This window comes from Gekko japonicus, unplaced genomic scaffold, assembly GCF_001447785.1.
Source record: "Gekko japonicus isolate JY-2015 unplaced genomic scaffold, Gekko_japonicus_V1.1 scaffold10, whole genome shotgun sequence".
Lineage (NCBI taxonomy): Eukaryota > Metazoa > Chordata > Lepidosauria > Squamata > Gekkonidae > Gekko > Gekko japonicus.
The window spans coordinates 3,746,225-3,761,167 of NW_015167526.1; the positions used below are offsets into that span (position 1 = coordinate 3,746,225).

Below are 14,943 nucleotides of genomic sequence, written 5' to 3' on the forward strand. Positions count from 1 at the left end.
CCTTCTGCGGAGAGACCACAGGACTGAATCAAACATAACCTCGCCGTGTACGGTCTCAAGATTACTCACCCTCCGGCAGCGGCCGCATGGAGGCAGGTCCTTCCAAATTTATCTGGGGTGTCTATTTCAAAGCCTGCAGACAGCACGTGCTCATTACTAAACAAGGACACTACGCTATACTTTTGTCCTAGTTAAGCCGCAAGAAACATTGCAGAGACAGAAAAATCAGTTAGTCAGGGGAAAAAACCTCAAACAAACAGAAGGAAGACATTACTGTAGTCGGGCGAGGGGGTCGTCATGGAAACGGAGAGGGGCCGTTCAAGCTCGCCAGCCACACAGAGAAGACCGGTAAAGGCAGAAAAGAATCTATTTCCACATTCGGCCTCATGCTATATAACTACGTAAATCATGCGGCAGGCATTTATGAGGCAGATTGCAATCGAGAGAAAGAGCCGTGACAGCAGGGCGTCAAGCCAGAAAGCGCAGCCGAGGAGAGCAAGGGAGGCACAGAGATTACCTCAGCATGCAGCACATGGGATTTTTATTTATTGATAACATTTCGTGCCGGAGGGAGAAAGAAGGACTTTCGAGGAAAATGCGAATGGTTGGGTTTTTTAAACGAAAGCGAATAACGTTCACTGTGGCAAGAGCACGGCAAAATCCACAGCGGAGGGTTGGTTGGGTCCTCTGTGGGAAATGGCGGGAACGAAGAAAATGGCGGTGGCGGTTTCCCCGAGGGCTAGCACAGATGACACGTTTTCAGAGATGCAGAAGCACTCCTGCCTGCCTTTTATGCGTGATGTAGGTGCGCACTTTGCTTTGGTCACACTTCTCTCTTTGGGAAGCCATTTTCCCCCCAGAAAGTACCTGCTAAAATGAGAAGCCGTCTCCTCTTTGTACTTCAACCAATGCCACTGTGTTAGCAAGAGGATGGTTTTATGCAACTGTCACTGGCATCTATTGGACAGGGAGAGCGGCTCACTGGTAGAGCATCTGCTCGGCATGCAGAAGGTCCCAGGTTCAATCCCTGGCATCTCCGGTTAAAGGATCTGGCAGAAGTTGATGTGAAAGTCCTCTGCCTGAGACCCTGGAGAGCGGCTGCCAGTCTGAGTAGACAATACTGACTTTGATGGACCCAGGGTCTGGTTCAGTACCAGGCAGTTTCTTATGTCCTCATATGTTCCCATGTGACAGTAGTCACGAAGTCATCTCAGATGAAGGTACCCCCCATGCCTAAGGAACTCTTTTTAAAGGTTTTGCAATTGTTTGCAATTGTTTAAGCTCAATGCCACCCCACCTTAAAAAACTGCTGGGTCAGAAGGGCTGCCACATTGTGTGTCAGAACGTCACTTCCAAGGAACCCAGAAGTCACACAAGGTAACCCTAGGAATTTCTGGAAACTCTATGGTGAAACTCTATGGTAGGGTAGTTCTAGGAATGGCTAGAAAGTCTATGGTTTCATAGAGGTACCCTACCATAGAGTTGCACCATCGAGTTTCAGGCGATTCCTAGAGCTACTTACTTCACTTCCAGGTTTTTCCATGGAAGTGATATTCCAGTGAACACAACATCACGCACACACACCCCGTGTTCCTGCCCCCAAAGCTCCCATGGTTACCAGGCATGGTAACCCTAGTCAGGTGACCCTGTGTAATAAAATGAATCCAGTTGTGGTGGTGGTGGGGGCCTACCTCTATACTACCACTACCATCTTTCTCTTGCGCAAAGCCGAAGGGGAGGGGGGAGTTTAAGTACCCCATCCACAACAGTAATGCCCTTCTATTGACAAAATCAGTTTTTAGTCTTCTTTAAATAATGTGTGTGTTAGGGTTGCCAAGTTCTACCTTCGGAATAGCGGGGGGAGTCCCGGACGTCCCCGGGAGCCTCCTGGCGTGCGAGCTTCACGTGCGTGCCGCTATCACGTCACCCGGAAGTGACGCGATCATGTAGTGCACGTTGGGGGCGGGGCCACAATCATCCGAGGGAAAACCATAGAGTTTTCCCTCGGATGATTGAGCGTCCCCCCGCAACGTTCCCGATGCGATTGTGTCACCTCTGGGTGATATGTTCATGCCGGGCACGTCATGCACTTTGGGGGTAGGGTCCCCTCCCCCGGCAGCCCAATTCATGCCAGCGGGGAATGGGCCTCTCGGGTGGGGGTTTTCCCGCCCCCCGGGGGGACTTGGCAACCCTAGTGTGTGTGTGCATACACATCAAACCAGCAAGAGCGTAGGCCCCTAGGAATGGGCGGTTGCGTTCTTTGCAGCTCAAGGCTAAGGCCACTGGAGCATCCCCTGCCTTCAACCACCCCCCATTACTTTTCTGTCATAAATCACTCTTGGGTTGCAGACCAAGGCTAAAACCTGGCCAGGGGACGTTGCTGCTGCTGTCCTGAAAAAAACTATCATCTGTACGGGTCCTGAAGGAAGGAAAAGCTACAGCTTTGCAATGCGTAAACCGATAAGCCTTTATTTTGAAATATGCAACATGCTCACCACCTCGTCTCTAATCATGCTTGGGGTGTGTGTGTTTTTTTTTCATATGTGCATGTGTGTGTGTAACCTGGAAGTCACGGCGACCTCTGGTGACTGACCCCTACTGGGGGCCTGGAGAATATTTCAGAGAGCTGGCTGAGTATAGTCTGCCCCCGCCACCCGCCTCCGGTATTCCTTGGAGGTCTCCCATCCAAATACTTTCCAGAGTCAAACCTACGTAGCTTCCGAGATCTGACGAGGCTGGGCTTGCCTGGGCTATCCAAGTCAGGGCTCTAATCGTGCATGTTGAATCTTGGATTTGTATGTGTATGAGAGAGAAAATAATGGCTGGGGAATGCCGTGGAGACATAGAGGAGACGCGGGTTCAAATCCCGTTCCAATCATGACACTCGCTGGACGGCCACGGACTTTTTTTACCCCACTCTCTTTCTGCTGAACTCAGGGGCAGTCTACATGGTTCTCTTTCCTCCTTACCCACTCAACAATGCCGAGAGGTAGGTTAGGCTGAGACGGCACGGCTGGCCCAAGGTCACCAGCTGTCCCCTGTCAACATGGTTGCCTCAGTTCTCGCGGTCAAAAAGGCGACTGAATGCCTATAAGCAGGGCTCTTTTTGTAGAAAAAGCCCAGCAGGAACTCATTAGCATAATAGGCCACACCCAACAGCAAAAACTCATTAGCATATTAGGCCACACCCCTGACAGCACAGCTCATTAGCACATTAGGCCGCACCCTCATGTTACCAGAAGTGTGGTTATCCAGCCACACCCACCTTTTGCTTCTTATTCTGTTTACCTTGTTTGTTGTCCAAACCCAGGGTCTTTTTTTGTAGCAGGAACTCCTTTGCATGTTAGGCCACACACCCCTAATGTAGCCAATCCTAATGAGTTCCTGCTGTTGGGTGTGGGCTATTATGTTAATGCGTTCCTGCTGGGCGTGGCCAACTCGGGAGCCAGCCGCCGGAACTCCGTTCCTGTGCGTTCCTGCCCAAAAATAGCCCTGCCTATAAGTAAAGGTGTGATAGAAGCTGGTCTGTTAGGCCTACATTTCTGACAACACTCCACCTGTTAGGAGCCATTTTGGGAAGGGGCCACAGGTCGGTGGTAGAGTACCTGTTTGTCATTGCAGAAGGTCCCAGGTTAAGTCCCTGGCAACTCAAGCTAAAGGCCAGACAGTAGGTGAGGGGAAAGATCTCTGCCGGAGACCCTGGAGAGCCACTGCCAGTCTGAGTAGACAAAACTGACTTAGGGTGATTCCGCACTAGACCTTAAATCCTGGTTCTACCCCTTCCCCGAACTTACATTCTACACAACACTCAAGTTCACCCCTGTCATTATCTCGGGGTATTTTTTTTTGTTTCCACATTACATTGAGGTCACCCGGGTTTCGCCCCACACTTGTCCCGGGATAAACGGATGCTGTTACAACCAGGGATAACTGCAAGGAGTATTGTGTTGCGAGTTGAACTCTGATAAAACCAGGGATGAGATCCAAGGGCGGAAAGGACTTCAGAGGGAACGTGGGCTTGTTTCAGTGTAAGGCAGATTCATGTGTTCCATGAGCAGAGCCCCACACAGAAGAAAGCAGTCTATAAGGACATGTTGGATTAAACCAAGCACTCTGCTTTCTAGTTGTACTTCACAACAGCATGCGTACATGATGTTTCTAACACATTTCTAAACATGCAGGAAGGTTTTTCACCCCTCTGGGAGCTCTGTGGGGACAGCGGATTTTTTTCCAGAACATAGAGACCGTTCCAACACTGCCAGATAGCAGAATGACACCCAATGAAGCCTGCTATGGAAAGGGGTAAGCCTGGATTGTATTTTATGCGGTCATAAAGTGTGATTTACATAAGAACATAAGAGACGCCAATGTTGGATCAGGCCAAAGGCCCATCCAGTCCAACACTCTGTGTCACACAGTGGCCAGAAATACCAGTGCCATCAGGAGGTCCACCAGTGGGGCCAGGACATTAGAAGCCCTCCCACTGTTGCCCCCCCCAAGCACCAAGAAGACAGAGCATCACTTGCCCCAGAGCCCCTATCTATACCTTGTGGCTAATAGCCACTGATGGACCTCTGCTCCATATGCTTATCTAATTCTCTTTTGAAGCCGTCCATGCTTGTAGCCGCCACCACTTCCTGTGGTGAAAGCAGCAAGCGAAAAAACCTAACTTCCTCTTCGAGAAAGGACCAAAGATTTAATGTTCAGCTTCAATCTGCCAGAGGATTTCAAAGCGGGGGGCGATTTATGTCCGTTCCACCCACCCAGGGCACACAGTGCGGAAGGGCTGTTGTTCTCCATCGGTGGAAATCCCTTCAGCCCATGGAAATCCCGCAGCGGACCCAAGCTGTTCATTCTGGGAAATCCTTTAAATGCAAGACTCGTTCTCTGTGGCCTTCAGGGAACTGGGGGGGAAAACCGTTCTGCATGTTTGAAGCACGAACAGTACAGATGACACGCCTGAAACGCATGCCGGTAGACGAAGCGTTGTATGCCAGGAGACAAAGGAGCAAAGCATGCGCGTTAAGCAGAACAGGGAGGCGCGTGACTTTAAGAGCAGGAAACACCGCGGTGACGAGCAAAAGAAGGACCCACAAGCAGCTCATTCACAACCTCGAGCAAGCAAGTTCTGGCGTCCTCTTTGGGATTCGCTTACCTGATGACAGTAACTTCCGGCAGCAGTCGGAGTGAGCGTTAAGCGCGGCCAGGTGTAAGGGGAACATGTCGTGGATGCCGCACCTAAACAAGGAAGAACTTCCTTAGCAATACTGCCGAAGGAATCCAGCTCATGTCCTCCAGAGTTCAGGAAAACGCTACTTGCCGTAGAAGGAGCTACCCATGGGGATGTTGCGATAGGGTTTCTTAACATCGTGATATACCCGCCTGGGCTTATTTGACGACAGCAAACACCGAGGCTGATTTCGCACAAGGAGCTGCGCCGCCGTCACACCTCCCTCTGCCCCGTTTCCATTGGTCAATTTCCCACGCGAAGCTGCGCGGCCGCATTTTGACCCACGGCTTCGTCCGATTTCCCCCGCAGTTTCGTGATCCTGTTTTTTGAGGATTGAGCAGAGGCAGGGGGAATCGGGTGAAGCCGCGGGGCAAAATGCAGCCGCGCAGCACTTAGCATGAAACTGACACTTACGATCGGGGCAAAGGGAAGAGTTAGCGCGCTGCGGCAGCTTGTGGGAAATCGGTCCAAGAGACAAACAGGTGGTTTGCCACTGCGTGCCTCTGCACCTCTGGACAGCAGTGGTGGTCTCCCATCCAAGTACCAAGGGTGGACTCTAGAGCATTATACTCCGCTCAAGGGCATTATACTCCACTGAGGTCCCTCCCCTCCCCAAACCCCGCCCTCCTCAGACTCCATCCCCCCCCCCAAATATCAAGACATTTCCCAGCCCACCTCGGCAATAGCGGTACCTCTGTAACGAGGCAGATTGCGCTACAGGAGAAAAAAGGTAAAGGTAAAGTTTCCCTTGCTCGAAAGCCAGTCAAATCCGACTCTAGGGTTGCGGTGCTCCTCTCCGTTTCCAAGCCGAAGAGCCAGCGCTGTCCAAAGACGTTTCCGTGGTCATGTGGCCGGCATGACTAAACACCAAGGCGCACGGAACACTGTTCCCTTCCCACCAAAGTGGTACCTATTTATCTACTTGCAATTTCTTGCTTTCGAACTGCTAGGTTGGCAGGAGCTGGGACCAGAGACGGGAGCTCACTCCATCATGCGGCAACTCAGGTCTCGAACTGCTGAACTACCGACCTTCCACAGCCCGCAGTGCAGGAAGTAAAAACTATTTCAGAACAGAGAATGCAGCACAGACAGAACCCTGCCGCTGTTATGTCCATGTTCCGTCCGAATACAACCAGGTGGGCCAGCGCTCTCTCTCTCTCTCTCTCTCTCTCTCTCTCTCTCTCTCAAGCCCTAGTTTCTCTCCACTATGCTAAGCACAATGGTTGATCTAGTGCTTTATTTCTTCGCCCCTTTAAAAAATGGTTGTCTTGGTTTCTTGTCCTTTAAAGGCATTTCCTGCTCGTCCCACTACAAAAAAAATCCCTGCTGCCAGACGTCCATCCAGTAGATCAAGGTGCAATCTTTTTTACTAATCTATTTTCAAATTTTCATTCTAGGTCCCGGGCAGCTAATTTGGCTCCTGTCATGGATGTCTGACTACAATCTCCGAGCGGGCCTCTCACGTCGCTGGGCACCTCCGCCCATTGGCAGAGGTGTTTGATTTGATCAATGAACAGGCCAGCGAGGCATGTAATAGAAATTTTGAGTGAGTAAGCCGAATCACTGAACCCCGTTCTCTTGCTGATGCACATTTCTACCTTAAAGCACCAAGAACAGGATTCGGTGAAAACTTTTGAAAGGAGCTGGCTACTAAGGTTAGGATTCTCAACGGCAGTAAGAACAGCCCATCTCTGAAGATTTACTATCTGAAAAATAAAATTCCCTATTTTCCACCACAAACAGAAAAAAGACCCGGTTCCCAAAGGTATAGGGTTGGATCTCATTAGGTTTTTCATTCAGTCTTGCCGCACTTCCCTTCTTATTACAACCCCCGTTCCACATGGCTTTTCACCATGCAAGTTCTACGATCGCCAGCACAGATCTTTCCATGGCCAAAGAGGACTCCCCCCTCACTTTTTCAGCTGGTTGGATCCAGCCCATCAAAAGATACAAAGAGACAGCGGAGGAGGAGGAGGAGGTTGAATTTATACCCTGCCCTTCACTCAAAGTCTCAGAGCGGCTTGCAAATCTCCTTTCCCTCCCCCTCCCCACAACAGACACCCCGTGAGGTAGGTGGGGAACAGAGAGCTCTTTCGAGAACTGCCCTTGAGAGAACAGCTCTGACAGAACTTGTGACTGACCCAAGGTCACGCCAGCAGCATGTGAAGAAGAAGAAGAGATTGGATTTATACCCCGCCCTTCACTCGGAGTCTCAGAGGGGCTTACAATCCCCTTTCCCTTCCCCTCCCCACAATAGACACCCTGTGAGGTGGGCGGGGCTGAGAGAGCTCTTTTGAGAACTGCTCTTTCAAGGACAGCTCTTGTCAGAACTACGGCTTGCCCAAGGTCATCCAGCAGCTGCAAGTGGAGGAGTGGGGAATCAAACCCGGTTCTCCCAGGTTAGAGTCCGCACACTTAACCACTACACCAAACCAGATCAGATAAGGAAATACCGGTATAAAGGTGACACTGGTTTCAGAGGAAGAGGTTTAAACATCCACCATTCCAACCTCCTGTCATTTTAACCAACAATTCTCTGGCAAGCCACCGAATCCATGTGGTTTCATGTGGCCTTCTGCTGCTCGCTAGAATATTCACAACGCTATACCATTATGGCAGAACTCGTGCACTCCCCCCCAAAAAAGCAGCCCCTCCCCCTTTACAAAAATCGATATAATTTGACAGCTATGAGCAGCGTTCGGTTAGCAACCTACCTGGCGCTATCCGCTCCACTGGTTATTAGGGTATTAATCAAAAGCTCGTGCCCATATCTCGCTGCCACATGGAGAGGTGTGTTGCCATCCTTATCAACACAGTCTATTTCACCTCCTGGAAGTGACATTTCAAGAGACAAAAATAAATGCATGAGGATCAAGTGCCATTCAGTGACTCAAGCTTTCATGTTAACAGTAGACTGTCACCATTCGCGGGGGATCCATTCCTGGGATAGAGTCATAGAATCACAGAGTTGGAAGGGGCCATACAGACCATACAGACAGTCCAGTCCAACCCCCTGCCCAGTGCAGGACCAGTCTAAAGCATCCCTGACAAATATTCGTCCAGCCTCTTCTTGAAAGCTGTCAGTGAAGGTGAGCTAACCACCGCCCTAGGCAGCTGATTCCACCTTTGAACCACTCTGACCGTGAAAAAGTGTTTCCTAGTATCCAGCCGATACCTTTCTGCATGTAATCTAAACCTGTTGCTTCGAGTCCTCTCCTCTGCCGCCAACTGGAACGGCTCCTTGCCCTCCTCCCAATGACAGCCTTTCAAATATTTAAAGAGAGCCATCATGTCCCCCCTCAATCTCCTCTTCTCCAAACTGAACATTCCCAAGGCCCTCAAGCCTTTCCTCTCAGGGCTCAGTCTCCAGACCCCTGATCATCCTCGTCGCTCTCTTCTGCACCCTCTCGATTTTGCCCACCTCCTTTTTGAAGTGAGGCCTCCAGAACTGCACACCGTACTCTAGGTGCGGCCTGGCCAAGGCAGTATATAGAGGGGCTATGGCCTGCATACTACTCCCACCATGAACCTAATTGAAGCAGTCCTCTTTACTCTGCACCCTAAGCGTCCTATTCCATTTTTTTTTTCTTTCAGGCTTGGAGTCCCCTCAGACTGTTCCGGCATGGTTTCCTTCCTTTGCTCCCCAGACGCCGACTACATCACAGGGGAGACCATGGTGGTGGGTGGAGGCGCCCCGTCCCGTCTCTGATGGGGCTCTGGCCTTCCTTCCCGACTTACCCAAGTATATCAGTGGAGTGATGGATGGGCGGACCGCCTCAGCTTCCTGGGAAAAAAGGGGGGGAACTTTGGTGTGTTGGGGGTGTGTGATGTTGTGACAAAGACTTGTAGGTGGCTTTGCAGGGGAAGTACTGGGTTAGTGGGGGCGGTCTGCTTCCCCTGGTTCTCCAGCGGGGGGGGGGGGGGGGGGGGCCGACACTCGGCTTTGCCGCATGTGAGCCGCCCTGAGCCTTTGGGAGGGCGGGATATAAATCAAACTAATAAATAAATTCCCCATAGCCACCTATGGCTGCGGAAGTTGGACCGTGAAGAAGCAAGACAGGAGGAAAATCGAATTGTTTGAGCTGTGGTGCTGGAGAAGGCTCCTGTGTATTCCTTGGACAGCAAAGGTGACACATGAGCAAGTATTGGAGCGCATAAAACCAGACATGCCACTGGAAGGAAGAATCACAAAACTGCGACTGATTTATTTCAGCCATGTCATGCAGAAGGACTCACTAGAAAAAAGCAATTATGCTCGGATTGGTTAGCGGCAAAAGGGAACCGGGCCGCCAAAGAACACGGTGGCTATAGGCACCACAAAAGCCGACATCAGCCTGAGCATGGAACGACTCAAGGAAACAGGACAAGATCGGAAAACGTGGAGAGAGCTGGCCCACGGAACCGCCAAGAGTTGGACATGACTGAGTGGCTAACAACAACAACAGTGGGAAAAAAATAGGCAGGGGACCACATCGCGTGACTGGATCACGGACTGCGAATAAACAAAACTGCAGGCCATGAATCCGTGAACAGCGCAGGGCTACCGCATTTGCGAGGTATACGTCTCTCTGTCACGAGCCCCAACCAACAAAAGCAAAGATGGTCATATGTGTTATATTTAGACTTTTCACAATACAAAAAAACCCTGAAGGTCTCACTCTGCAAATTGTGAATTATCCATCTTGCAACAGCAGAAACCATTAGTCAGGTTGCATGACCCTGTATTTCCTGACAGTCTTCCAAAATATACACAATTATTTCCATGCAATTCAAGAAGGGCTTTTTAAAAAGAAGTGTTACCCTCTCTCATATAAGCGGGTTACCTAAGTTTGTTCGCCTCTATGATACCTTCGTTCCTTTTCAGTCAGTCCAGATATCCAGAAATGTGTTTGGTTTTCTGACTCATTGCCAATGTTATTTCGGCTGCAGCCAGCGAATTCGCCTCCAAAAACTCTCCCTTTGCAACCAAAAGCAATATTTCTTCTGGTTTCAAAGATCCTTTAGAACCAGTAATTATGTGTAATGATTTACAGCCAATTCTGCAAATCTGACTCGGCAGTTTTTGCGTAGCTTTCTCAACAAACATTCAGACATTGCCTATCGATTCTGTGTCGTTTAACTGGTAACATAATCGCTCTGGTGGGTGACACTGTTCTGTTTCGGATCTAGGCAAATGAGATTATCTGGCACTTCCTTCACAGATTCATCCGCTCTTTTGTAAGAAAATAACTTATCGAAGGTGGACCAAGTCATTATGGCAAATGTTGAAGATGCTGCCAGCACACAGCAGCCCTGTGTCTGCTGCCGCCCCTTCATTTGACCCAGAATGCGTCACACAATATAATCCTGCTGCACATTGCTCTGTCATTGGAAACTCAGGCAGCACTGTGGAAGTAAGGGCAAAAAACCGGCACTGGGGTACATTATCCGTCGAGACGGGAAGAGGTCAACCTGGAGCTGCCTTAATGTCCTGTACCACTCCCTGTTTTCTCTTCTGTAATTCTCTTAATTTTTGTTATCTCCGCTGTCCAGATCTACCATCGAAAGTAGGTCTTTGTGGACAGGTAATAAGATTATACTGTACTGCCTTCAAGCTCTGGGATTCAGAGATTTAGTGCCTCTGAATGTGGCGGTTCTCCTCCGTCACCATGGCTAGGAGCCACTGATAGACCTCTCCTCCATGAATCTATCTAGAAGAATATCCGAAGAGCCCTGCTGGATCAGTCCAGTGGTCCATCTAGCTCAGCATCCTGTGTCACACAGTGGCCAAACAGTTCCTCTGGAGGGCCAACAACAGGACAGTGAGGCCGAGGCCTTCCCCTGAGGTTGCCTCCTGGCTCTGGGACTCAGAGGTTGACAGCCTCTGAATGTCGAGGTTCCCCTCAGTCACCATGGCGAGTAATTATTGATAAGCCTACCCTCCATGAATCTATCGAACGTCCGTTTAAAGCCGTATCCCATTAAATGGACTATGGATTGCCTGGCACTCACCGGCAGCACCCATTTACATACATTAAGATGGGAGCAGTGCAATGAAATAAGGTAGCAAAAAAGGGGGACAATTGCCAGAATGGCTAGGGTCGCCAACCTCCAGGTGGTGGCTGGAGATCTCCTGGGAAAACAACTAACGAGTTCCCCTGGAGAAAATGCCCGTTTTGGAAGGTGGACTCTAAGGCATTATACCCCACGGAGGACCCTCCCCTCCTCAAACCCTCCCCATCCTCAGCCTCCACCCCGTAAATTTCCAGGTATTCCCCAACCTGGAGCTGGTAACCCTAAGAATCGAACGGCTGAGAAGGGTTCTCAGATTACAGAAAAGCATTTTTAACGAAAGTTATATTAGCAAATAAGGTTGCCACTCAGGCAATGCTCCCTCTAAGCTGTGGAGTCTTGTGAGCAAAAATTCTACTTTGTGCGCTCCTGGCCTTCAAGTGGTGAGCGAGCGATTTGGCTGCTGCATAAATTAAGTTTGCTCTGGAGCCATTCTTCCTGAGCTGGGACAAAAATGTGTGAGCCGGAGCTGAAAAAACTGAACTAGCTCACACCAACTCAGCTTAGAGGGAACACTGGTTGCCAGGTTCCTCCACCCCCAGCGCGGGGGGTGGTGGTAGTCTTGCCATCTCCAGGTCGGGAAACTCCTGGAGATTTGGGGATGGAGCCTGGGGAGGACAGGGAACTCAATGGGGCACAATGCCAGCATTCAGTCCACCCTCCAGGCTGATCCATTTTCTCCAGGGGAGGGGTAGTCTGGGGTAGTCTGATCTCCGTAGTCTGGAGATGAGCTGTAATTCCAGGGGATTCCCCAGGCCCCACCTGGAGGTTCACAAAGTAGAATTTCTGCTCACAAGACTCCACAGCTTAGAGGGAACATTGCGTGTCAAGCTAAAACTAGCACATGCAAACGTTAGAGTGGTTTTATCTTCGAGTTTTGTTTCCTTTGGTCTGGAGCTCGGAAATAAAGACTCAGAAAGGAAAACAGACCGATTTCCCACAAGCCGCTACTCCGCCCTCGCTCTTCCCTTTCCCCCAATTGCATTCGTCAATTTCCCATTATTTGCTGCACGGCCGCATTTTGACCTGCAGCTTCGCCGGATTTTCCGAGGATCGAGAAGACGCGGGGGAAATCGGGTGAAGCTGCGGGTCAAAATGCGCCCGTGCAACAAATAGTGGGAAACTGACGCATGCAGTCGGGGGAAAGGGAAGAGCGAGGGCGGCTGGGCGGCTTGTGGGAAATCAGTCTTATTGTTCCTGAGGCAAGCAAACCTCTGAGAGGACTGGAATGCAGCAGAAAAGATAAAGTTATCAGAAAGGACTGTCTTACCGTTCTGAATGAGGGTTTGCGACCGCGTGAACCTCCCGTGCACTGCCGTCATATGCAGCGGACTCTTCCCATCTGTACTCTGTCAAGTACGGAAGAAGAAGAAGAAAAGACCCTGAACAACTTTGAGCACAGCTGTTTAAAGCTCATTTGGAAGATACCCGTTAGGGACGACGCCTGTCCACATGTACAGATCGTTCCAGATTGCAGAGTTCCGTTCACAGGTTTTTAAAAAGCGTTGTGGATAGATTCAGTCCATATTGGGGGGGGGGCAGAATGGACTTGAAATCAACATTGCCTTCAGCTTCAAAAACATGGGGTTAGGGTGGGGTTGCCAACCTCCAGGTAAGGCCTGGGGTTCTCCCAGAATTACAACTGACCCCCCCCCCAGGCTACATAGATCAGTTCCCCCGGAGAAAACAGCTGCTTTGGAGGGTGGGCTCTGTGGCATCAGACCCTGCTGAGTTCCCTCCCCAAGCACTGCCCCTAAATATCCAGGAATGTCCCAAGATGGAGTTGGCAACCCTAGTTTATGGAGGAAAAAATACATAGAAAAAATACAAAGGTCAACAGAAATTCACATAGCAGTCTGCTCAAGCCTCTCTCAGTATATATCCCTATAACAGTCTTGTGTCCTTATTCAAATTCACAGAAGCAGTCTGCTCAAAGTTCAGTGAGCCTGTGTTTCTCTTTCAGTCAACACTTTTCCGGATATCTAAGTGTTTCAGACCTCTGGTCTTTCCTCAGGAACAAATCCTATATAGGGATCTTACATTAAAGTAGACACTTTCATTGATTTACTTTTCTGTTGATCTATTTGGCCAAGGTCTCCTTCCTTATTTCCGAGCGTGCTGATGCTGCTCCCAAAGTCAAATGGACCCAGTAATGTGCAAGGAATGGCTTCCATCCAGTACTGTGCAGAGATGCAGTAGAGTTCTGCTTGCGCAAGATCTCCTGCGACAACTAGAACTTCCCTCCCTACACATTATAGTGCCCAGACTTTGTTTGCCCAAGATCTAGTGTACTACAAAACTACAGCACTGTGCTGGATTATGTTTGTATTGTTAATTTTATATAGATCAAAATTCAAATACAATTAATAAGATATTTAACCTCTCACATATATTTTATTAATTGTGTTTGAATTTTGATTTATATAAAGTTAACGATACAAACATAAGAACATAAGAACATAAGAGATAGTTTTAACTGTTACACTGTGGTCCTCCTGTTGTAGATTACAAGATCTGGTGTAAGCAGAAACACAAGCGGGGATAGAGTAAGACTGACTTAGTGCAAGCAGCCGCCAAAATCTTTTTCTTGCGTTTCTGCTTGCGCAAGAGCTGTAGCACAAGCGGAAATTTCGTACTGGATGCAGCCCAATATCTGAACTGCTCCCATTTGCCAGGTTAAAAGGCACCCAGGGTGTTTCCGTTACGCTTCGTCGGAAGGCATTGTGTCTCAGTTACCGATCTGTAAAAATGGATAATGACTCAGTCTAAAAAGGAAAAGTATTTAGCAAGTCAAAACAGCGACAGGTTTTTTCTAAATGGAAAATTTCCTACACACCCTTCAAAACTGATACACATCACGCACTTCCGTATCTGTGCCCAGCTACAAAAACATCATGTGAAAATGGTATCCGTCCATCATCTTGTCTCAGCACCCCTTGTGGTTTAACAGAAGTTTTAAATCAAGGCAGAGATGAACTGTAGGCCTCAGTCAGGGGGAACGTCTCGCTTTACCTGAATATTCACATCTGCCCCGTTATTCACCAGCAGCTCCAGACAAAGAGCTCCGTGAGTGGAAGCCGCCGCAAAATGCAGAGGCGTGAACCCGCTGTTGTTGGGCTGGTTGACGTTCGCGCCGTAATCGATCAGCTCGTTGGCCACGGAATCCTGCCCGTTGTAGCAAGCGATGTGAAGCGCGGTGTTCCCGTAGATGTTCATTTCGTCAATCTGCAAGGAGACGGGAATACTTAATCCGACTACAGGCACCAACTCGCTGGCTTTTGCCTTACCCACGTTTGACGGCTTGTTGGCACAGCTGGAGAGTAGAACAGCCGTGGGGGTTTTACCGTAGGGCTCCCAACTGCAACTTGGGAAATTCTTGGAGATTTGGGGGGGGGGCTGGGGATAGTGGGGTTTGGAGAGGGGAGGGACCCCACTGGGGTATAATGCCAGAGAGTCAACCCTCCAAAGTAGGCATTTGCTCCGGGGGTGCTCATCTCTGTCATCTGGAGATCAGTTGTAATTCTGGGAGATCTTCAGGTCCCTCCAGCAACCTTATGCTAAGGTGGGCAGGCAGATCTCATTGACAAAAATGAAGAAGAAGAAGAAGAAGAAGAAGAAGAAGAAGAAGAAGAAGAAGAAGAAGAAGAAGAAGAAGAAGAAGA

At 49.5% G+C, this 14,943-nt stretch overlaps 1 protein-coding gene across 1 annotated transcript in view; it reads right to left on the reverse strand.

The window, feature by feature from the left end:
• Positions 1-14,943, reverse strand: part of ANKRD44 (ankyrin repeat domain 44) — a 91,637-nt gene that overhangs the window by 67,365 nt on the left and 9,329 nt on the right. Inside the window, 5 exon segments of the mRNA XM_015413279.1 lie at positions 20-133; positions 5,156-5,238; positions 7,945-8,059; positions 12,552-12,630; positions 14,294-14,506. Of these exon segments, the coding sequence (XP_015268765.1) occupies positions 20-133; positions 5,156-5,238; positions 7,945-8,059; positions 12,552-12,630; positions 14,294-14,506 (604 nt within the window).